The sequence below is a fragment of the Hemiscyllium ocellatum genome, chromosome 24, assembly GCF_020745735.1.
Source record: "Hemiscyllium ocellatum isolate sHemOce1 chromosome 24, sHemOce1.pat.X.cur, whole genome shotgun sequence".
Classification (NCBI taxonomy): domain Eukaryota; kingdom Metazoa; phylum Chordata; class Chondrichthyes; order Orectolobiformes; family Hemiscylliidae; genus Hemiscyllium; species Hemiscyllium ocellatum.
In genome coordinates this window covers 43372751-43398775 of record NC_083424.1, presented here as the reverse complement: position 1 = coordinate 43398775, position 26025 = coordinate 43372751, and the positions used below count along the sequence as shown (strand labels likewise).

Here is a 26025-nt window from a genome sequence, read left to right as displayed (position 1 = left end):
TCAACATCACATTCAGCATCAATATGTTATTAAGGGGGCAGCCAGTTGGTTCAAGGGGTGGCATGGCGGCTCAGTGGTTAGCACCGCTGCCGCACAGCGCCAGGGACCTGGGTTCGATTCCAGCCTTGGGCGCCTGTCTACGTGGAGTTTGCACATTCTCCCCGTATCTGCTTGGGTTTCCTCCCACAGTCCAAAGATGTGCTTTGGCCATGCTAAATTGTCCATAGAGTTCAGGGAAGTGTAAGTTAGGTGTATTAGTTAGGAGTAAATGTAGCATAATAGGGTAGTGGAATGGGTCTGGGCGGGTTACTCTTTGGTGGGTCGGTGTGGACTTGTTGGGCCAAATGGCCTGTTTCCACACTGTAGGGATTCTATGGTTCTAATATGTCAGCCATCTGGACTAAGAGGAGGAGAAATATTTTCATTCAAAAAGGTTGTGAATAAATTCTGTATGTCAGAGAGCCTCTGTTTCACAATACATTCAAGACAGAGTTTAATTAGATCTTTAAGTGCTTAGAGAATGAAGAGATATGGGAATAGGACAGGAAGTCAGAGCTGAATGGGGGAACAGACTTCAAGGGTTAAATGGTCTCCTCTAGTTATTCTTTCTTGTGTTCATAGAATCCCTCGTGAAAGCAGGCCATTCAGCCCACCAAGTGTACACTGACCCTCTGAAGGATATCCTACCCTATCCCCATAACCCTGCATTTTCCCATGGCTAATCCATGCAGCCTACATATCCCTGGAAACTTATGGCTATTTAGTATGGCCAAATCCACCCACCCTGCACATCTTTGGACCATGGGAGGAAACCAGGGCAAACACTGGGAAGAATGTGCAAACTCCACACACACAGTTGCCTGAAGGTGGAATCGAAGCCAATCCCTGGCGCTGTGAGGCAGCAGTGCTAACCACTGAGCCACCGTGCCACCCTGTTGCATTGCTAATGCTAGTCCATAGATAGTGGGATCTGTACTCTGGTGATTATGGTACTGTGTGTGAGCAGCATTGCACTGGTGAGTATGACCTCCTCCAGGACAATGTTTATGAAATTAAATTAAAAATGTAAATATCATCTAAGTATTGTGCTGCCAGTTTCAGCCCCTCCCATTCCCTGTGGTCGAAAACTCAATAGCTGGACAGTACACGATGAACCGTGAGATCAATCTTCCAAACAGTTTCACTGGGTGTCATTCAGGTATAAATGAGTCCCCTTTGTCCCAGAGTACTTTTTTAGATTAGATTAGATTACTTACAGTGTGGAAACAGGCCCTTCGGCCCATCAAGTCCACACCGACCCGCCGAAGCGCAACCCACCCATACCCCTACATTTACCCCTTACCTAACACTACGGGCAATTTAGCATGGCCAATTCACCTGACCTGCATATCTTTGGACTATGGGAGGAAACCGGAGCACCCGGAGGAAACCCATGCAGACACAGGGAGAACGTGCAAACTCCACACAGTCAGTCGCCTGAGTCGGGAATTGAACCCGGGTCTCAGGCGCTGTGAGACATTAAACACACTTTGGAGACTAAGAAGCTACATTGAAACAATAATTTACTTTAATTGTCCCTTGCTTGTTACAAATAGGGACTAACTGCCCATAAAACCACAAGAGAGTCACCTTCAAGGTGTGCCACTATTGGCTTGGTTTTGTTTTAATCTAACTGCTAAGCTGACAACTTGCTGGCTATGTATTTCCTGCAGCAACACATGTTAGATAATATGGACAGAGGGAGAGTTATGCAAAGACTCTCCACTGATGAAGTTCTGCTGACATTGCTCTTTAAGACCAGCACATCTGTGCTTGCTACAGCAGACTGAGTTCTCCTCTGCAGTCAGGGAAAATTCAAACTGAAAGACCACCTCAGATTTTTTCCCTTCTCTCCTGCTCCCTCCCACATTCCTCCTCCTCCGACAGCTCCCTTCCCCCTCCTAATCCCCCGATCTCTCCCGCCTGCACCTGCTCCCTCCCCTGCTTTGCCGCAATTCCCGCTTCCTCTCCCCTCGTGTCCATAACTGCATCCCTCATCTCCCTCCATTTCCCTCTGTCGCTCCTCGTGCTCCCTTTGAGTTTGAAGCTGCAAATTACAGTGGGGAGAGCGGGGCCTAGTTCCTAGGAGTATCCCCCTTCCCCTGTCCATCTCCTCTCCAAGCCCACCATTAGGTTAAGGGGCACAGACCCTGAATAAAAAAGGTGATAAATACTCAAATTTTCCAATTAACATGAGGGAATTTCATTGCTGTTTTGTCCCCACCCAGCAGTTATTTTCTCAAGGCTCACTCTTATGAAGATACACAGTGAGATCCTTTGGGCCCTCTAGGGGTCTGGCCTGCCTTTCCTTCTTACAAATTGGCAGCAATTCCTTGATGTCTGCACTTTTCACGCTGTCAGCTCTGATCAGGCATATTGTGGGAGCTTCCATCACCCGTTCACCCACCTCCAGTCCTTCTTCCTCTGCCCCCCAATCTTCCCAATTCCTCTGAATGCCACATTCTCTCCAAGGAGAGTAACCTTCCAGGTATCTAAATTCCAGGGCCAAACTATGGATGGTTGGTGTCTTCAACATGGAAACAGTAAAGTGCAAGAAAGAGGTGTGTAAACAGGGGAGATTTATTAAAATGAGTTTTTCTTCCTTTAAATACAGCTGTATACAGCCACAAGCCAGAACTCCCACAGTACCACACCAGTCTCTTCCCCCAGACTATGGTCTTCACGGACGCCAGCAATCTCAGCAGCCTCACCAGTCTCCCCATGGCGAAGCAGGTAATCAGTGTTGTCAAGCATCTTTCTGGTAATGTATACCGACTCCTCTGGGAGGGAAAAATAACTTAGCTTTCGTGTGCTGCTATGTTCCTGCACTCAAAAAAGGGCAAAACCACGACTGGAAGTTAGCTAGAAAATGTTGAAGCACAAAAGCAGAATGCTGCAGATTCTGAAAATAAAATAAGAATAGAGAAAGGCATCCATTGAGCTGTCATGTTAACTCTGGTTCTCTCTCCTCAGATACTGCCAGACCTGCTGAGTATTTTCAGCATTTTCTGCTTTCATCCCAGAAACACCTGACTATTATCCATTGTAGCTTCTTAACAATGCAGGTCAGCTACTGACCAGTGAATTCAGAAGGAATAATTAACTCAAAATTTATTGTTAAATAAAAGACCACCAATACAGGACTTACTGTGTGGTCATTTAAATAATAGATGGCAAATGTCAGAGTCTCAAGTGGGCATTCTAAGCCCTCTTCCCTACCATGGATTGTGTACAGTATGTTCACTGTGAAGCTCTGCTAAACAGATTGAAAAGGGCACTTCAAGTGATAACCTGCACATACTCCTAGTGAAAGAAAGATTGTACTGCAAGGGTTCTGCTCATCTACTACAAACTAGACAATGCCGATAAGTTTTATGGAATTGCAGGCAGATTTCCCAGGGGAAAGTCCCTCTGTCAGCACTAAACAATAACAAAATAAAAATATCAGTGAATAAAACAGATTCAGTGAGTGACAAATGAGATCAAGTCAAAAATCTCCATGAGAGCAGGCTTCAGACAGTGTCCCATCAATTTGCACCAGGTTTAATGCTCGCATAAACCTGATGCCAAGTGGGGAACAAGTGTGCTGACTGCCTCAGGGAGATACTGCATCCTGCAATTTCATCCATTCAGATATCAAGCTCTGCATTTAAAGGAATCGATGCCTTTGCCTTTTTACATTCCTCCTCATTAAATAGTAAGGATTGCTATATGCTTTTGCACATATTCCTACATCAAACACCTTCCACTTCAATCAAACACTTAATTCCCATTCACAGTATTTTCACAACAAGTAAATGGCAAGTTCAAATAAAGCAAATAAAACATTTTTTAAAAATTGAATTGTCAATAGATTCTCTGGTGACCCACATTCGAGGGATCTCTGGACAATCCTGGAGGGTTGGCTTCTCTGGAACTCTACCCACCTAGCCATCTTCATTTCCATCCTTCAGGCCCTCCTTGAAGAGTAGGCCTTTGGTCTATCTGATTGACTTCTCCTTTGTTCCAGTGTCAGTCGTCTGTTCCCAGAGGTGGTGAGCTTGGAGGAAGAGTCTCTGAATTAGTCAGGTGGTGGCCTACCCAAATCCGGTCATCCTCTCACCTTCCACCCCACCCCACTCCCCAGCAATCTGGTTCTGGGTGGGAATCCCACTGCCAATTGAGGCCTTTGAGTGGGCCATTAAAGGACTCCTTAAGGATCTCAGCTCTCTGCCACTGACCAAGCTGCAAGAGAGCCTGTTATTGGTCAGCAGGTGAAAGTGTGTATGTTTGTTTCCACCTTATGGGGAGTTGTTCCCTCAAACAAAGGCACTGAGCGCTTGATTGAGGATTGGAGCATGAGGAAGGGGTAGGAGAGCACACTGCTCCCCTGACCTGTTTCCTCATCCTGAGTGTGATCTACTGAGCGCTCTCTGGAAGTGACAGTGTCTCTCACACCCTCCCTCTTCTTTCCAGCCAGCAGGGGAGACTCTCAATCCTTAAAGCAGCTTCTGTGCAATATGTCTGCCCGATCACTCTCCATTGGGACACTTTAATAGCTGATGGGTGTAAATAAGTGTTGTTGCTGAAAAGTCAACATTGCCTGCTTTGTATCTGCAAAAAGGGAAGTGGCATCTTTCTAACATGTTATTTTTGATGTAGAATTTTCACAAACATACAGTCTCTGGAGAGTTGCTGATCACAGCTGGGTTGTTGGAGAGTGCAGATTGTGGCCTGTAGTGACATTTTGCACTCCCAAGAGAGGACAGGAGGGTCAGACTGTAAGCTCTCCTCTGGAACCTCTTCATGGTTCCTTTCCCCAGTGGATTTTATCTGTTGTTCCTGGAGAGGACATGCAATCCAGCCCCATGAGCACTTGAGTTCTTCAGGCAAGTGCCCGTTCTTTGTCTGTGTCCAGACTGAGTTCTGGCAGGATATTGAACCCTGAGTTGGGCATGAGAAAGGGCCACCCCAACCCAATTGTGCTTTTGCTTGACCATTCACTTCACCAGGCTTCCTGCTGGACTTGCAGGGCTCCAGGTAGATTCTGTAGCTCAAGGGCACTGACATCGTATCACTCAAGTCTTCCTCAGCCGAAGCTGAACGTGATTGTGAATGAGTGTACTGTCACATGTATTCTAAGTGAGAAAAACTGTAAAATATGATGAAAAGCTTTTCCAATGTTGTCATGATCTGGTGCCATTTTGAATAATTTAAGAATAAGAAAAAAACAATAGTAAGAGATAGCTTAGAGTCCTTCAGTCCCAAGCCAGCTCATCATCAATGACATCTACGCTGCCATCCTCCCTCCACCACCTCACTGCTGTCTACACTGGGCACAACCAATATTGAAGTTACCACTCTTCAGGTGCCACCTTTTCCTGCTGGGCCGATTCTCCTCCACCGCCGCTTCCTCACCGTCTCCACCTACACCAGACCCCCCAACGTCAAAGTCGAGTCTCTCACCACGAGACCCATCTCGTGGATGTTGTTGTGATGCCCTCCCGCCACCGTCAGCGCCGGACCCGACCAACGACAAAGTCACCGATCCTCAGCTGCCATCTTCATTCGTCACTGGGTTTACCGCGCCTCTGCCAATGTCACAGCCGTCGATTCCGTTACCAGTTCCCGTGCTCGCCTCGATAAAGTAAGCAAGGGCTCACTCGGGTCCACTCACCGCTGCCATAGCATTCCCACTGGGATCTCTCACCGTCCACGCCTCAGGACAAGAGGTAAATAAAGGGAAAGGGTAAAAGAAACAAAAGAAAAATAAAGAAACAAGAAAGAAAAGCAGTTAGAGCGAACAAGTCTTGGCTTACTCCACCGCCATCTTGATGACATCACTGACTTTAGGCGTAACTGGCTGTTAAGCCTAAAACCTCCAATTCTGCACCAATTCAGTATAAAATCTCTTATACGTGAACCTATTGTGTGAACTCATGTTAGTTACAATATCCTGAGGATAGGGTGGGATCAATTGTGCAACACCCTGGTTTGTGGATCCAAAAGAATTTAAAGGACTTCGGATAATAATATCAGTATAAAGAATTAAATGAAATGCTACATCTTATCTCTGAACACCCTTTGCTTTTGCAGGCTTTGATAATGAGAGGCAGTTTACTAATTATACGCAGAGCAGCTACAATGAAACAACTGAGCTTCATTTATTAATCCATTTGTTTTGAGTTAATTTCAGCTCCCATGATGATTCAGTAAAGCTGACACATGAACATTAATTTCTATGGTTACAGGATGTAGCAACATATCATCACTGAGCCTGAGTGTCAATACAATTGCCTGATACTTCCTTTGATTATTCAGTCAAAGCCAGTTAAATGAAACATACATGAGTGGGGTATTCACTTTATGGAGAATTTCCTGTAATATATTCCTGTGGATCATGCGAGAGCTGATTCCTGTACGTCTGGTGAGACGGAGGTCAACATCAGGTTGCCTGTGAGACTGCACCCACAGGAAAGACTCTGGTTACATATTGTGTTGACAGTTAAAATGAAACCACATAACATTTAAGAATGCTGACTTTGTACAGATAAGCCTTGGTAATCCCTCCCATATCACATAGAGAAAGAAACAAATCACAAATTATGAACATTTTTAGTCATGTGAAGACAAACCAGGTCTCTCATAGGAGCTGACATTGCAAATACATTGCCAACTGAGTATTGATATAACCACAATCAAGTTGTGACTACAAGCTGCTAATACTAATGGAGTTATGGAGCCATAGAGCTGTACAATATGGAAACAGACCTTTCTGTCCAACTCATCCATGCCAACCAGATATCCCAACCCAATCTAGTTTCACCTGCCAGCACCCGGCCCTTATCCCTCTAAACCCTTCCTATTCATATACTGATCCAAATGCCTCTTAAATGTTGCAATTGTACTAGCCTTCACCACTTCCTCTGGCAGGTCATTCCATACACATACCACCGTCTGAGTGAAAAATTGCCCCATAGGTCTCTTTTATATCTTTCCCCTCTCACCCTAAACCTATGCCCTCTTGTTCTGGACTCCCCGACCCCAGGGAAAAGACTTTGCCTATTTACCCTATCCATGTCCCTCATAATTTTGTAAACCTCTATAAGGTCACCCCTCAGCCTCCAACGCTCTAGGGAAAACAGCCCCAGCCTGTTAAACCTCTTCCAATAGCTCAAATCCTCCAACCCTGGCAACATCCTTGTAAATCTTTTCTGAACCCTTTCAAGTTTCACAACATCTTTCCGATAGGAAGGAGACCAGAACTGCATGCAATATTCCAACAGTAGCCTTTTGTTTAAACCTTTGATTCTTGTTCGACTGCACTTTCACATGGCTCTGACTTTTTAACTGATTAAAATATAGCCAAATTCATTGCTTTCGACAAAGTATGAGAAACAGTTCCCACCTAGGAGTGGCTGATCTGTGGAAGGGGTAACTAGTCTGTATTTGTCCTGGGCACACAGATTTCCTATGTCATCTGTTAGGATAGAACCTATAGGCAGAGTATTCCCAACTCAGTGGGGCTAGCTCCCAGAATCCGTGAGATGGAAAAATCTCAAAAAAGGACAGATCCCAATTCTATCCTGTTCTGTGACAGATTTCTGCAGTTAAGGATTGCAAAACCAGTGAAAAGTCCCCTGGGCCTGGTGTAGAAGCATTTGAGATCATTAAAAAAAAGCCTTTGTAAAAATCATGAATGTTTTCTTCCCCAACATTGCATGATTCCATACTGTGCCTGTAGTACACCAGGGTTACTGTGGAGCACTTACCATTGTGGAAACAGGCCATTCGGCCCAGCAAGTACATACCAATCCTCCGAAGCGTAACCACCCACACGCTATCCTTATGACCCTGCATTTTGCCCCATGACTAACGCACCTAACCTACATATCCTTGAACACTATGAGCAATTTACCTAGATTAGATTTAGATTAGATTCCCTATAGTGTGGAAACAGGCCCTTCGGCCCAATAAGTCCATACTGACCCTCTGAAGAGTAACCCAACCAGACCAATTTCCCTGTGACTAATGCACCTAATACTATGGGCAATTTAGCATGGCCAATTCACCTGACCTGTGCATCTTTGGACTATGGGAGGAAACTCACAGAGACACAGGGAGAATGTGCAAACTCCACATAGACCACCCGAGGTTGGAATCAAACCTGGGACCCTGGCGCTGTAACCACTGAACCACCGTGCCACCCATAAAATTTAACCTATTTTTCTAATCAACCTGTTCTGGGATGTTATTACACATCTCTGGAGTAGGTGAGACTTGAACCCAATCCTCTCAGTTTAGGGGCAAGGACACTACAATCGTGCCACACTAGAGACAGATCACACATTGATTGTTAGACACAGTATGGAGAACTTGGATTAAAAAGCAGCACCCAAACAGGGACTTGAACCCTGGACCCTCAGATTAAAAGTCAGATGCGCTACCTACTGAGCAATCCAGGCTACAGTCCACCTAACATGCACATCTTCAGACCAGGTTTGATTAGTTTCATTGAGGAGCTCCAGCTATTGCTGTTGAGGGACTGCAGCTCACAACGTTTCCTCTCCCAAAAAGTTCAATCATTGCTCAAAGCTGATTGCCAAATTCCTGGAAGGCTCATGACCCTGTTTGAATTTTAATTCATCTTCAGCCGCACTTTTCCTGCCGCCAACCAACAAAACAGTGGTCTTAGACCACCTGGACAGAGATTAGTTCACAAGCCTACCCACCATGCTGACAGATGGGAGCATTGTCCTTTTCTTTATTGTGAGGCATCTGATCCTACGTCAGGAGGATGTACCACCTTGGGAGAGATGCCAGTCAATTGGTGGGCACCTGGTGAAAGGGTGCTGGATCTACAAAGAGGGGTGCGGGGCTAAAGATATCATGGGAACCAGCCAGGGAGATAGTCTGGGAGGGGGCTGCATTTGAGAAGTTGAATCCAGAGGTAAAAGGGGGAGTCTGACTTTGATGGCTGGTGGAGGATGTCTGGGATAATTTCCTAACCAACAGTTCAGAGATGTTATGCCTCAACTCTGGAGCAGGTGAGACTTGAACTTGGACCTCCTGGCTCAGAGGTATGGTCACCACCAAAGCCCCTAAAGGTACGGTGCAGTCTGTCTGCTTGGCGTAGACCACCCCCTATCTTGGGTAAAATAGCAGCAGAGTGGTATAAAGGAATTGAATGGCCAAGATGCCTGGCAGTCAGTGGGCTGACTAATTCCTTTAGGGAGATAGTGAGGTCTGCAGATGCTGGAGATCAGAGCTGAGATTGTGTTGCTGGAAAAGCACAGGTCAGGCAGCATCCAAGGAGCAGGAAAAATCGATGCTTCAGGCCGGAGCCCTTCCCGATGAAGGGCTTTTCCCTGTAACGTCGATTTTCCTGCTCCTCGGATGCTGCCTGACCTGCTGTGCTTTTCCAGCAACACAATCTCAACACTAATTCCTTCAGGGCCCCTCAGGTAAGTAGCTGGTGGGAAGACCACCCGCTGGATTAGGCAACCCAGCTTTTACATTCAAACAGGGTCAGTGAACAAATTCAAAACTCCAGCCCACCAAAGGAGCATCTTCTGCAGCTCCAGCTTGCACCTGACGAGGTTGAAGGCGGACATGCCCTCCACACAGCAACAGCAGGAGCAACACCAGTCACTGCCACCTCCTCAGCTGGATCACTTCCTTGATGGCTCCAAGATTCAACTGGAAGGAAGCAAGTCCCAAGCACAGGGTCTTCAAACAGAGCGTCAACACTTTTGAAATCTGAGGACTAGTGCCCCTAGATGCTCAGGATATCACTGCAGTTGTTAATGTTTGCAGACTCCTAAAAGCAAAGCTCCTTCCCTGTTGCTGGTGACTAACAAAGGTGTCAGTCCTTGGATGATTCCTAGTTTCTCAACTCCACACTCCCAAAGGTCTTTGCCTCCTGACAGACTTGTGAGAGGAAGAGGGCACCTTGATGGCCTCTTGTCCTTGAGTCCACCTCCCACATCCTCTCAGATCACACCTCAGGACCTCCCAGTAAGAGAGAGAGAGTGGTAGGCCTGGGTCGTACCCTGCCCAGCTCCCCTCATCATTCCTGTGATTGCACATTCAAACTCCAAGTGTCAGAGACCTTTGCATTGCTTCATTTCGCAGAATGGACTTGATATTCCACCCCCTGCCTGCCCACTTTCTGAGATGGGCTGGCACAGAGGTGGGATAATGATTAGTTTAGTCTGGTGAAGATCATAGGATGGGTGTACAGATCAGTCAGATGACTTCCCAAACCAAAAAAAAAATCATCTGAGTTCTAGAAAGGACAGACATGAAAATGGAGAACTTGAGGATATTAATGTTCCATTAATTAGCATAAGAGAATTTAATGTGACTAAAAGTTGACAAAACGTCTGCCCTAATTGCCTCCACCCCTTTAAATAGACTCAGTAAATGCATTGATCTTTATTTTCCAGAACTTTCTAGATTCTCGAGCAGTTGTCTAGATTGACAGGTTACAAATACGACACAGCTATTGAAGTGTGAGATTAAAAAAAACTGGCATGCATGGACCACCCAGCCTGATGTCAGTTGTAGGAAAGATATTGATTTCTCTTATTAGGTTCAAGATAACAGGACACTTAGAAAATAATATGACTGGGGAGAGCCAACATGGATTTATAAAAGGGAAATAATATTTAATAAATCTATTAGAGCTTTTGAGGTTGGAACTAATTAGGTTGATAGAGGCAACCAGTAGATGATGACAAAGTAGGATAAACCAAACTATTTACATATAATGCAATTTGAAGGATTTTGAAATATCGGTAAAAAATATTTCAGTCCCAACAGCAAGCCATTACAGTAGTGAAATACCAGAGAAAATTATTTTCTTTGTCACACATTTAAAGGGTTTATTTTAATTCCAGTTTTGACAGTCAAGATGGCCTCTTCCTTTACTATTCACAGAATTAGGCTTAGACTCTCAGCTTCAAATCATTCCTTCATGATTCTACCCAAACACTTCTGGTCTGGAACTTTCAAAACTAAACTCCTATTTTAAATTGTCTCCTTTCTTCAGAAGTTGTTTTATACATCTAATCTGCACCAGGACATCTGGGCACTGAAATCAATAGGCTTTCCAAGCAGAGCGTGTTACCACAAACCAAAAAAAATTACAGATCTTTCCAAATGAAAGTTCAATGTTCTTCATCAGTGTTTATTCTGTTTGCTCATAAAGTTTTCTCATTGTAAACAAATTCCCATGATCACTGCAAGAACTCCCTTTGTCATACAGTATTTGGGGGAATAAAATGCTTCAGAACTCTATCAAATTAATCATTAAAATTCCTTCTACACACAGACCAAAACACACATGCCACTAGTTCAAAATCCAAATTCCAAGTGGTGTTAAAATATACATGAATTATATCTTACATCACAATATTTGGGTTGCATCAGGCCCAAGTGCATGACAAGAGGACAGAAAGTTCCACCCATTGTTTCCTAGTGTTATTTTGAGAGATCTATTTTCAGAGATCAAGCTTTCACATCTTTCTCTCCAAGGATGCACCCAGTTGTGTGTTGATGTTACCTAAGGCCCTAGAAACACGGTGTATATTTGATAGACTCTATACGAAAATATTTGGCCGTCTTCCTTTTTCATTCCTAATTTCCTCATTCTTTGCTGTGCCCCTTGATATTTGAGATCATTATAATAGTAAATTGTGGTGTAAGCTATTGGTTCTGAAGGAGTTAATATTTAAGTTGCATTCATATCATAGAGTCTTTGGGTGGAGATGGGGACCACCCCATTAGCCTTCCGAGGGTGTGGATATATTCTGTATAGCTCCAGAGAGTCCTTCGTAATTATGTCTGACTAATAGTGTAAGTTCTATCTCTATCGTGCAGATTACTTGGCTTCATTGTACTAAATTGCCCATAGTGTCCAAGGAAGTGCAGGCTAGGTAGATTAGCTAGAGATATGCAGGGTTACAGGGGTACGGTAGGTGGGTGAGTGGAATGCTCTTTGAAGGGTCAGTGTAAACTCAATGGGCCAAATGGTCTGCATCCACACTGTAGGGATTCTGACTCAGATTCAGTAGGTCATCTTGTTAACTAAGAGAAATGCCTCTTCTTATTAGAGAGTTCACCAATGGTCTATCCTCCACCACTGATCATAAGACAAGGCCCAGACACAATGGAGTCAAAGGAGGATTTGTAGCAGCAAATTGTTTCAAAAAAGCCTATATTCTATTTCACGTCCTGGCAAAGATACACAAGTTACCATAACTAGAACAAACACTGCTTGAACAATATAACCTACATTGAGGGTCACTTGTCATTGTATGCTCGTCTTAATTTCATTTCTTCAAAATCTTGAAGAGTCGACTTTACAAGTACATGAAAGTGCACATTTCATGTTTGCTGGGAAAATTTAGATGTGAGCTTTCCCAAGAGAAACATAACAATATCATTTCCAAACTGTTATTCTTTTGTGCTTTTTGGGTCACTCAACTTAATTCCCCATCACTCATTCAACCTCAAACTGGCCTTTTCTAGTCTCAAACTGGTTAGCCAGCTGGAAATGACAGCAGTCCAAGTTACCCACTTCCTGTCACTCTTCGGTCTTCCCTCTGGAGAAGTTACCACAAAATGGATTTGGACATCCAGCGACCCTTCAACTCCATCGAGCCTTCAACTCCATCGAGCCAAACTTGTGACCAGCCCCAGCCAAAGTCAGATTTCAGTGGGAGAGAGCATTTCCTTTGGTCATTCAGTGTTGGTGAAAGAGTGACCATAAATTTTAGTGCATTTCCAATTCCGGAAATTGCCAAAGAAATTCTTTCCAACCTTGTCAGCACAAATGAACCAATGGCCATTTTAATCCATCAGTTACTACTTTTTCTTACTTTTTGATAGCTACCAGTGTTTGCAATGATTGAAAAACTCAGATGTGACATGGTTTTACATCTTGGGTGACTATGGTTATCTGGTTTAGTTTGACTTCCTGTTGCAATACCTTGTGTAATAATACTGTCTGCATCTCATGAACTGATGTAATGCAGCACCATGCATTGGATTGTGTGAGACCAATAACGAAAGGACACTATCTTATGTAAACTGCTATTACATGGGTGTACTTTAATGACACAGATTGAGAAGCCCAAGATTAAAGATATTTCATCAGGATTGGTGGACTAGAACTACCGGACTAGTGGGATCCCTATGTTTTAATAGGTGACTGCAATAGATATCAGCCAGGACAAGGATAAGAACTAAACACTGAGCACTGAGGGTGGCTTCCTCCATCTGGGATGACCCAGCTACAATACCCTTCATGGTCGACGTACCTACTAACATTTATTGTTTAAGCTTATAGACGGCCACATGAGTGAGATGCTAAAGGAAAATTCATTTCTGTAGTGCAGTATGAGAGAGAGCTACTTCAAGAGATAGATGGTGACAAATACAAGTTGCATTGAGGATTGCCTTACTTAAACTTCTCATTTTGCTCAATTACCTTTAATATGCATTCCAAAATATAATTATTTCTGTGCAGAAGCTCTAAAGTTTCTTTCACAGTTCAAAAGGGTAGAGATTACCTATATTGATGGTTTAATGTTACTCCTGTTGGCTATTTGTAAGACAGAGTACTAATTGCTGCTCTCAATTTGACAGTTCAATAACAGGTAGCCATGCAGCTTTCAATCACCCCCAAATTCATGAAGAATGGTATTATTATATGATGAAAGATACTGCAATCAGAAACCAAGCAGAGCAACTTAATAGTCATAAAAGACACACTCTTTGACAACAAACTACCATGTCAAATTTGAGTTCTCAACATGTGTAGCTTATCACTGCTAAATATTTAATTGTTAGAAAACCCTACAAATGCTGAAAGGTAAAGAAAAAAAAATCAGAAACCTACAAGGGTAAAATTTAACCTGATTAGTTCAGGTGTGGCTTTTTTGATATAAGCCATAACTGAGGTCAGTAGCACTATCACCTGTGTCAGAAAACATGGGCTTAAAACAAGAGATTTGAGCATAAAATACAGAGTCAAAGTTTTTACAGCATGGAAAGAGGCTATTTAGCCCATTGTATTCATTCTGGTCATCAAGCTACTCCAATTGCATTTTCCAGCATTTGGCCAATTAGTCTTGAACACAATGGTGTTTCAAGCATTGAACTGTAGGTTTTCACTTCAGTGTAGTACTGAGAGAATAGTGCATTTTTGAAGGTGACATTTTTTCAGTTGACATATTGAACTGTCACCCTTAGTGCCCTCTCAGATAACGTAAAAGAAATTGTGGCTTTATATAGTAAGAGCAGGGAGTGCTGTACACTGTTGTTTTATATTTAAATTTAAACCAACCTCATGTCATGCTGCTCTTTACAAGTGCTGTGCAAATCAGCAGATGCATTTTGAACATCAAAACCATGACTACATTTCAATAATTATTTCATTGGTTATAAAGTGGTCTTGAAAGTCAGTATATAACTACAAGTCTTTCTCTTATTTCAAAGTTTGAAAAAGATTTAAAAAATCCAAAATTTTCCTATTTCTTTTCTAGCCAGTTCCTTCTTGAATTTCCCAGCATTCCTGCTTTCTGAAAGGCAGGCATCTTCATATTTTTCACTAACCCGGCTCTATATAAACATAGTACTCTGAATGGCCTTTCCAATATCCCTTGGATGAGCTGGACAGTGTCTCAATATTAAGATTTCAGTCAGAATTGACTTTGATGGAATGCTAGATGTTAAAGGATGCTCTAAAGAGGAGTAGCAGCAGCCATTGTCACCAATAGCATGAGAAGAAACCATTTTCTGAAATGGTGCCTGTTCTCTAGATCCATCCACTAAATTTCAGCTAGGCAAAAGGAGTCACCAAACATCACTGGGGATAGGGGTGCAGAGGAAGGACAAGTTTCAGACTATTAGGAGTGTACTGGTGTTTGTTTTCTTTTGGTCAAATACCATTTTTTTTAAAAAAGTACATGATATTTGATCTCTAACATCTTTAAAGATGATGTTTTTACTGCAAATAATCATAAGCCTGCACATTCTACAACTGAATCTTGGCACTGTGTGATATGAAGAGAAGAGTTGCTTAGATCTTGCCATTTCACCATCATTTGGCATTGGTTAGGCAAGAGGGGAGAAAATGAGTCTCTCTCACCTGATTTATCCTCCCACTATGTCTCAAAGGGGAAATTCCATCTTTTGATTCAAATGTGCAAGTCCACACTCATGAACAGTTCAAGAACACTAGAGCATGGCTTGGGAAATGTGATCAAATTATCAAGTGGTGACATGAACAGATTTACTGACTGTTCCTTGGATGTCAATGACTACCTCAATTTAATGCTGTGGTCCCAAATCAGACAACCTTATATCTCCACCACAACCACCTTACAATGCAACAACAGATCAGAGACCAGGAATTCTGCTGCAAGTAACTCACTTCCTAGATCACACAAGCCTGTTCACCATTGACAAGGCACAAGTCAAGGGTGTGATGAAATACTCCCCACTTGCCTGGATGGGTGCAGCTCCAGCAACACTCAAGAAGCTCAACACCACCTAGGAGGAAAAGCCTGCTTTATTGCTACCTCACTCACTACCTTAATGGCTCACCCTGTCCAGTGACATACAGTACATACCATCCATAAAAGGTACTATCAGAACTCATCAAGCCTCCCTAAGTAGTATCTTCTAAACTCCATGACTTCTATCACCTAGAAAGACAAAGGCAACAATAGCATGGGAAACACCACTACCTCAGTTTTTCTTCAGGTCACACACCATCCTGATGCAATTATGTTATTACTGCTTCACTGCTGCTGAGCTAAATGCTAGAAACCCCTTCTTAACAGCACTGTTGCTATACCAACACCACAGACTACAGTAATTCAAAAGGGCAGTTGTAGATGGGGAAGAAATACTGATTTAACTATTGATGCTCAGATACCCTGAAGGGATACATTTAAAAAGCTATTTTAGAAAAAGTGAGCCCTGAAAAGCAGCACTGTATTAGCTCTCACAACTCTCAGTAATTAATCTCAACAGAGATACCTTTACCTCTACAAAAATTACAGGCATCTCTTCTTAAAACTAGAGCTCAGACAATAAAGAGCAGAATATGAAAATCAATTCCTTATCTGCTTACAAAGCATTCAGACACATTTATATACCATACATTGTCAACTCAACAACCATAGATTCAGCTGGCTCCTCTATGTATGAGAGGAGGCCTCAATTAATGCTCACCACTTGAATTAACTACCCAATTAATAAACAATTATCCCCTTGACAGGCTTTGCAAGTTAATTAATCAGTTGGAAAACACAGGTCACTTACTGATGGGAGTTAATAGGTGAAAATTGTTATAAGTGATTTGGTAGTGGGGAAAGCTGTTTGGTTGTGTGTACAAAAGCACTTCTAGATATAGAACAGTCCAGAACTAGCAGAGGGCTTGTATAATGTCCCTACTGCTGAGCCTGGGTTCAAGTCCCACCTTCCTCAGAGGTGTGTCATAACATCCCTGGACAACTTGATAAGGAAGTATCTACACAATTATCAACTTCCTTTTTCTATCCTTAAATGTGTAATCAACATTTCAAGAACAATATTTAATGACTTCCATGTGCTGTAAAAAACATTACGTTGTGAAACACTTCTCCTCCTTAACAGTTTCTTGGTCACACACTTCCTTTAGGAAAACAATGTTGATACTTGATTGTTTAAATATTCCCATTCTAATTTTAGATACTTCCTTTTTCTTCAGTATTTATTTCAGGCTGGCAGGATCAATCTATGATGGTTTCTCACACGTTTTGTAGAGTATACATTATCCCGCAATGAATGAATGCTGCATAATGTTCAATGGGTATGCTATCTTAACTATCCCCACTTTATAGCTTGTCACATAAAGTATTTTCCAAGTAGAACCTATTATCGCTGACATCCACAAGAACAAGTGTTTTAATAACCAGAGTAAATTTAATGATCCTTTTTAATTTTTGTAGCTTCTGAAACTAAACATTCCTATTTTCACTTGTGACACATGGTACCACATGCACTTGATTATCCATCTAGCAAGTTAGCAGGTGAAGCAGCAGTAAACATAACCAGCTTCTTCTTCAATAGATCACCTTAGGATTGGAACTTAACTACACATCTTCCTGGTGATAATTTCTGTAATGTCTTATTTGCCCTTCAAGTATTTTCTAATTTGAGCTATTTTGTCAAAATGTCTAATGTCAATGTGTCAAAACTGCCATCTGGCCCAGTCTGAGAGTGCAGTCATTTAATCTAACTCATCCAGCTTCACAGTTTCCTGGTGTGTTTTGATATGTGAGCATATTTCTGTGATGACCTCCTCATTCAATTCACTATGATGGGAGCAATATTATCTAGATAGGATTGTGGAATTAAAGTTGTGTCAGACTATTATTGCTGAACATCTTTTAAACCAGTGTACTTGAACACCCCAGAAGTTGGGTTCTCAATTTTAAACTTTAATCTGGTCTTGTTAACAGATACATTTCTCAAATTCCCCATTAGAACAAACATTTACATGCAATATGATGGTGTCTGAAAGTTTTTGATTACAATAAAACATTGTGGAATCTGCCTTTGATTGATTGCAACTATTTCCATCTAAACATATCTCACCAACTAATACCTCACCCTCAAAGCATCATTGATGGATTAGTTTAGATTGGTTTTAGTTTACATTGATTTTCTTTTGTTTAGAATTTCATTTTCCATAAATAAATTAGCAGTTTTATTTAATTTCATCTACCATCATGCTGGATCATTTCATTATTTCTACCTGGCCCGTTTATAACATTAGAACTTGACTTCTTGTTGATACAAGTCGTAGTAAAATCAATGTCCTAGTAAAAGGTTACTTCTTTCTGTATATGACTGCACTTTGAAAGGAATCCTACTAAGAAACCTTGGAGGGTCTAGGGACTTCAGGCTAACTTCACTGAACACAGAAGCAACGGGTACCTCGAAAAAACATTCACCGAACACAACTGTACAGGAGGAAGGCTTCAACTGATGCCTCAAGTTTTCCTCATTACTTCCATCTCTTGCCCACGGCTGTATCACTTTTAGTTTCCTGTTTCTGTTCAGAAGAATTGCCACCTACTTTACACTACCCTCCACTCCAAAGGGTGCTCTATTCCTAAGCAGGTTTGCTTCCAAGATGGCACAGTGGCTCAGTGGTTAGCACTGCTGCCTCACAGTGCCAGAGACCCAGATTTGATTCCAGCCTCGGGCGCCTGTGACGTTTGCATATTCTCCCCATGTCTGTGTGCATTTGCTCTGGTTTCCTCCCACAATCCAAAAATGTGCAGGTCAGGTGAATCAGCCATGCTAAATTGCCCATAGTGTTAGGTGCATTAGTCAGAGGGGAATGAGTTACTCTTAGGAGAGTTGGTGTGGACTTGAAGGGCCTGTCCCCACATTGTAGGGAATTTAATCTTCTGCTGTCTCTTTCAGTCCTCTGTAAACTGTATTTTGCTGCAAAAAGAAGACCTTTATGTCAACTGATCTACACTCTCATAAATACATGGTCAGAGTTGAAATGATTTTTAAATTATTTTTCCAGCAAGGGGAGAGTCCACTTTAACATCACTATCACTCAGTCCCTTCTGAAACCTTTTAGCTATGGCTATAGTTTCATAACCCATCTACAAGGAATTTTTCAGTATAAATGCATCTGTGTCACTGGCTGCAACTTGTCAAGTACCTCAAAATAAACTCTCTAACCATCTGTTTTGCTTCTTTTACTACCTTATTGTTCTGGGTGTTGGTTTGTTTAGTTGGCTGAGTAGCTAGCGTATCACTCCAATGGTTTGGATTAAATTGCCATACTAGCTATGTTGGTTAATATAGGCTTGTCTTGCCCATGCTTTAACAGGTCTGGTGCCCTTGAAGTTATATAACCAATTGATTCTCTCCAACAGAGAGAGAGAGATTCCTGTGGTCCCTTGTGGACTGCAGCTTATTATTTTACCAATTAGTCTATCCAGAAGTTTATCAGTAGCAACTGTTGCAGGACTGTTTTGTGATTTTGATTTCATTTTGCAATCTATTCAAGCCGTGGTCTCTACTTCCAATTTTATACTTGCTGGGAAGACTACTGCAAAATTTCTCTCTCGTGCCAGTTTATGATTGTTTTCTGATGCAAGAGTAACTTCCAGACTCAATTTCAGCACCTGCGCTGTGTTTTCTTATTCTCCCACTTTGGACTTCCCTTTTTAGCTGTCACTGTCTTGCTGCATAGCGTACAAATATCACATCCCTCTAATTCTTTGGGACATTTAAGTCATCTGGACAGCTCTCCTGCAGATAGCTGTGTTAGGAGTTTTTTGATCACTCACATTCCCCACTATCCAGCCTTTGAATTTGCTGGACTCTGTACCTCAGTACCTTCATCTGAAAAATGTGAGCATTAAGGGACAAGGTCATTTTTTTTAACCATATCATGAGATTCTGGGATAATTTAATTAATTCTAATTAAACATGATGATGAACCATATTCCCTCGATCACTATGTTTGTCAAATAAAAACCAGTCCAAACATGTGCAGATCAGGTGAACTGGCTATGCTAGATTGCTCAAAGCATTCAGGGTTTGTAGGTTAGGTGCATTAGTCAGGGATAGATAGTGGGCGGCACGGTGGCACAGTGGTTAGCACTGCTGCCTCACAGCGCCAGAGACCTGGGTTCAATTCCCACCTCAGGCGACTGACTGAAGGGGTGTTGCATGTCGGTGTGGACTTGTTGGGCTGAAGGGCCTGTTTCCACACTGTAAGTAATCTAATGTGGGCGGCTCAGTGGTTAGCACTGCTGCCTCACAGGAGTTTGCACATTCTCCCCCTGTCTGCGTGGGTTTCCTCCGGGTGCTCCCACAGTCCAAAGATGTGCAGGTCAGGTGAATTGACTATGCTAAATTGCCAGTAGTGTTAGGTGTAGGGGTATGGGTGGGTTGCAGGTCGGTGTGGACTTGTTGGGCCGAAGGGCATGTTTCCACATTGTAAGTAATCTAATCTATGTAAGGGAATGGTTCTGGGTGGGTTACTCTTTGGAGGGTCAGTGTGGACTTGCTGGGCCAAATGGCCTGTTTCCACACTGTAGGGATTCTATGTAAAACACAGTTTTATCATCATGACCTACCTTATATTATCACAGAGACCAGCAAACCATTTTATTTTGGAAGTGTGAAAATCTAGTTATCCAGGCACAAAATTCACTGTTTGAAATGAAACAATTTTATTGCACAAAAAAAATCAAAGGATACGCATGCTAATAACTATGATGTATCCTAACTAGTTGATTTCATTAAAAATATGTAAAGTACATTTACACACATAATTATACATTAAACCATACTTCTTGGTATAGTCATTCTCTGCTGCTATATTAGAATTCAGGCAGTAAATGATAAAACACTGGAGCCAAACTTTTATACAGAATCACAGATGACATATTATTAATTTCCAATCACTACGTGAATCCCTAATTATTGCCTACTACCTGGATATAATTAAATACTCAGTTAATACAATTAGCATCCTAAAGAATAGCAGCAAAAAAAAAAGAAAACTTACCAATTTGGCAATTAGATACTCCTTAATATGATGTGTTAGGTTCCTCTTGGTGACAGCTAAGCACTGGAATTGTTGCTGAGTGCAGAGAGGTCCTGTAGCCCACATCATGCCATTTACTTTAACCGAAGGAGATAACTAGTTGCAAAGATACCTGATAAAATAGAATTGAACAGACTGTCAGTGCATTCTGCCTGTGCTGGTCCTTTGAAATATCCATCCAATTATTCCCAATCTTACACTGTCTCCCTATAGATCTGCAAATATTTACTCTTCAAGTATATATCCAACTTCCATTCAAAGACTGTACATAGAATTGGCTTCCACCATCCTTTCAAGCAGAAAATTTCACTTTGGATTAAAAATTCTCATCTTCCTTCAGTTCTTTGGACAAGTACCTGTGTCTTCATGTCCCTGTTTCCCCAGTGGAAACAGTGACCCAGATTCAATCACAGCACTGAGACTCTTGTAGTGAAAATGCCTGAAGTGGCTGAAAGTGACAAGTCACGCCCTGAACATGGCAAATCCCTTTTCACAGGACAGGAGAAGGGTCAGGGTCCACATTACACAGATATAGCTAGGTATTTACACTCACATTGGATTTCTGTAATTTTGGAGCGTGAAATCCATAGTGTGTGTGAAACCCATAGACTAGAAGGAGCAGATTTGAACTTTGTGCATTTGTTTAGAAAGCCAGTGTATTCCTTTGGAGAAGGAAGGTATCCATGTGGATACAACTGGGGGAAGTAACAAAACACTAGAGCCAAACCTTTATACAGAATCACAGGGATAGATGAGATAAACACGGGGGGGAGGGGGGGGGGGGGTGAATAGTCAACAGGCCTGTCAAAATCAACTGCCAAAACACTCAGAAGCTTTTGTCAGAGAGACCTATGAAATGGAGCAGTCAGAATTATCAAAAGGACATATCAAAATCACTTTTCAAAGTGAGCTATCAAGCCATTAAGGCATTTAAAAGTTCTGCCTTTTAAGTCTTTGGAAAAGAAATGACTGGCATGTTTAAAAAATATTGTAGCTTGCAGCTTCACTTGTCTCTTGACACAGGCATGAGGACGTCCATTGCTGGGAACTACAATTGCATGACTGATTTCACAAGCATCCATTATTACAGTCGGGTGCTTGCCATTTCACAAATTGATTGACAATTCAAAGCGGTTATAAACTGTAAGCAGTTGAACTATAAATGGTCTCTGCTGCTTGTTGTTACAATGGTTTGCGCACTTGAAGAAAATGTTTGCTCTTATGAGGCATGCTGTAGTTGAAGGGATTTTGGTGGAGTAAATGAGTTTATATGCATGAGAGCGTTTTTTTAAATGCAGTGAAGTTTTCACTTAGAACTTCATTTTATCTTATCTCTGCATGAGTTCAGAGATCTGTCCATGTGACCATGAGATGAGTTGGCATTTTGGGTGTGAAGGCAAAAGGCGGTAGAGGGATCATGGAAGGAATGAGGTCGTGGGGTGGGTGGGGAAATGATGCATCATGAGTTGGCACGAATTGAGCATGAAGAGTGTGTGGGGACTGAGGGGAGATGGATGAGACTGGAAGAATGTTTCAAGTGTTCCTCTTTGTTTGTAAACTTTGGACACAGCTCGGGATTGTCAAGACAAGCTTTCTGTCCACATGGCTCTGCACCCAGCAACCTCTTCAGTTCTTCCAGGATTTCTGGCCCTGACTTCTAATCCAGCTTACACCTCACAAGGACAGAATATCCGAACTATGGACAGCCATTTGTGAAGAACAGATTCTCAAAAGCAGGAATCCTCCCATCTCTGCGCCCAACCAAGGCTTGGAAGTTCAGGCCCGAGTTGCATTATCCACTCTACCGAACCCTACATAACTTTCTAATCTCGCCTCAGGCACATGTGCTTTAAACAGTACAATCACATCCAGTGAAGGTGATAGATGTGGCAATAGATAGATAGCATTTATATTAATGTTGCCTTTTTGGTTTAATTCAGGTTCTTACACTAAATTCGGAAAGCCAGTCAGAAAACCAGATCAATACATCAGCGCAGCAAGTCCCCTTGCAGAATCTGGAAGGTTCCATTCAACATATCCATCGGATCTCTGCAAGTCCAGCCATCACCACAGGTACAGTCTAGTATTTGGGTAAAGTGATGCCAGTCTACCCTGAAGAAGGTGATTTCTTCACACGTTAGCTAACATTTGGCATCCAAATTGAAAGCTGCAAAACACTTAGAAAACATAAAGAAACTATTCAGTAATTTAAAAATTGTTACAGCTCCCATGTCTTTAAGACACTGGATACACATTCAAACAGAATTAATATTGTGTTTAAAAACCGAAAGAACTGCGGGTGCTGTAAATCAGAAACGATAACAGACATTGCTGGAAAACCTCAGCGGGTCTGGCAAATCAAAGTTAACATTTCAGGTCTGGTTAACTCTGGTTTCTCTTCACAGATGCTGCTAGACCTGCTGAGCTTTTCCAGCAACTTCTGTTTTTGTTTTTAATATTGTGTTTATTAAGGGAAAAAACAACACATGATTCATATTTAGGTGGCAAAATTGTTCACTATGCAGAAGAGTTGAAACATCAGGGAATCAAATCACAAACCTGAAAGTCTGATTTATTCAGTCTTATACAATGTAGTCTCTCAGATTTCATGTAAAATTTAAATCAATGTCCTCATCAACTTGCATTTAACACAAGCTGTGATTATCAAAAGGTCACAGTTCTTTGATCTATTATTTATCCACCAATGATGAAGTAACGGTGCTAAGGACAATCCTCTTCAAACTAGTGAGTTTATGAGGTTTAACAGAATAAATCAGTGAATAAGATAGATCAGTGCAAAAGGCAGTCACACGGGCTACTAAGGCCTGAGTGCCTGATATAGACAACAGGCTTTATCTGCACACTTCTGTATCATAAGTATTATATCCAATTTCAGCCTCTTGTCAGTCCTATGCCCAGAGATTTGTCACCGCACCTTCAGCTATACCTAGGTCCTAAGTGTTGGAATTCCGTTCCTAGATCTATTGCCCTTTCAAGATGCTTCTTAAAACCTCCCTCTGACCAAGTTTTTGAGCCCCTCGTCACAGACACTGCCTGATCAGCAGAGTATTTCCTTCATTTTCTATTTTGATTTCAGATTTTCAGCAACCCCAGTATTTTCCTTTTGTCCTAATATCCTTTTAGATGACAAATATTTACCGGATTATGTTTCTATGAAGGGCGGTGGCATATGTTGGCGGCACAATACAAATGTAGGTTAATGTTGTAATGCAAAGTTGCTGTCATTCAGGTGGCTGTGTGCCTGCAGGTTTTGTTGATGTTCTTGTTGTTTCAGTAGAGATTGAGTCACTACCTTGGATCTTTGATTTTCCAACTAATATGGTGTCTCACCATATTTCCCACAACTCTGATTCACAATACAATTGATTACATGTTTAAAGCTTTGGACAACAAGTATTTAGTGACTGCAATAGCAGCAGTGTTTGTTTTGGTATGTACTACCATTTGTGTTTCATTCGAGTTACGAATCTGGGTGAAAGGGCTGATGTGAATACAGAATAGCTTTCCCTCACACAGACATAATGTCAAGTACGTGTAGAGATTATACCTGTGTATTTCTTGGCACATGAATAAGGGAGGTTACGTCTAATCGTTGTGGTTTGTAGACAGCCTGACGACTTCCCACATTGCTTTTTCTCAACATCAGAAGAAATTTACTGCTTTGCATCTTTGTGGGCGGCACGGTGGCACAGTGGTTAGCACTGCTGCCTCACAGTGCCTGAGACCCGGGTTCAATTCCCGACTCAGGCGACTGACTGAGTGGAGTTTGCACGTTCTCCCCGTGTCTGTGTGGGTTTCCTCCGGGTGCTCTGGTTTCCTCCCACAATCCAAAGATGTGCGGGTCAGGTGAATTGGCCATGCTAAATTGCTCCTAGTGTTAGGTAAGGGGTAAATGTAGGGGTATGGGTGGGTTGCGCTTCGGCGGGTCGGTGTGGACTTGTTGGGCCGAAGGGCCTGTTTCCACACTGTAAGTAATCTAATCTAATCTAATCTTATCATTGTTTAAAAGTAACTTTCAAAGATACACTCGCAGCAAAGCTAGAGATCTGAAATTCTCCCCAATTCCCATCCATCACAGAACTGAATCAAGATGATTGAACTCTATAGTTTGCTACAATTGGTAGCACTTATGCAGTTTTCCCTGGGGGTAGTTACTGTGAATCATAGAATCCATACAGTATGGAAGCAGATCATTCGGCCCATCGAGTCCACACCAACGCTCCAAAGAGCAGCCCACCTTGACCAACACCCTCTCCCCTCCACCCTATCACCCTGCATTTCTCATGGCTAATCCACTTAGCCTGCACATTCCAAGCAATTTAGCATGGCCAATCCACCTAATCTGCACAGATTTGGACCGAGCACCCAGAGGTAACCCACACAGATACAGGGAGTGTGCAAACTCCACACAGACAGTCACCCGAGGCTGGAATCAAACTCAAGTCCCTGGTGCTGTGAGGCAGCAGTATGAACCACTGAGTCACTGTGATGCCACAATCCTCTAGTGGTGTTCAAGTGGTGCCACCCTGAGAGGGTTAGTGTGTGCCATATGTCTGGCACAGAATGTTTCAGCCCAGAGCTTCTTCAGTCCTAGCCTTCGAGTCATCACTCTTTCTGGTGCTGGTTGAAGTGTCATGGCGCTTAGCAGCTGGATCAGTCTTTCAGTCCAATATGACGCCAGTAAACGAGTCATGGCCAGCAGTCTGGGAACGAATGATTGATTTATTTATTATCACTCCCATTTTACAGTGAATAATACAGCAAAATACAGGGAAAAGCTTCAACAGGTACTTCAATGTGGCACCATTTTGAAAAGTTTAAGAATAAAAGGGATAAAAGATATAACTGAAAGAGACCCCTAAGTCCACTCACCAGTAAACCTGCACTCCCACCTCTCCTCCACCACCTCACTGCCACCTGCACTGGACCCACCGACATTGGAGACGCCACTCTTTAGGCACCATCTCTTCGCTGCTGGGGCCACCTCATCAATGTCACCACTGATGCCGAGTCCCATGCTGAACCCACACTCACCCCGCAACCAGGAATCCCAGGCTCTGCCACTGCCTCACTAATGCCAGGAGGACCCACTCTGGGCCCATGCAACCAGGAGTCCCTGGCTCTGCTGCCAGATCAGGCCACCACCTCACTGAGGTGCCATCCTCCAAGATGTCACCTTGCTGTCTTCACCACCATTTTGAAATGAATCCACGGCCACCTCCGATCACTGGAGGAGCTTTGTTGCTGCTGCATCTGGGTGAAAAAGTTGCCAAAAATTTCAGTCTCATTCAATGTGGGCTGGTTATATGCTCCATCCTTCCAAGAGTCAGATGCCAGCTATA

The 26025-nt window shown here is 42.5% G+C and overlaps 1 protein-coding gene across 1 annotated transcript in view; it reads left to right on the top strand.

The window, feature by feature from the left end:
- The window catches only part of hnf1a (HNF1 homeobox a), a 204353-nt gene that overhangs the window by 168842 nt on the left and 9486 nt on the right, over positions 1-26025 (top strand). The window contains exons 8-9 of the mRNA XM_060844157.1: positions 2654-2772; positions 22603-22735. Coding sequence (XP_060700140.1) covers positions 2654-2772; positions 22603-22735 — 252 coding nt within the window. The remainder of the gene's footprint in view (positions 1-2653; positions 2773-22602; positions 22736-26025) is intronic.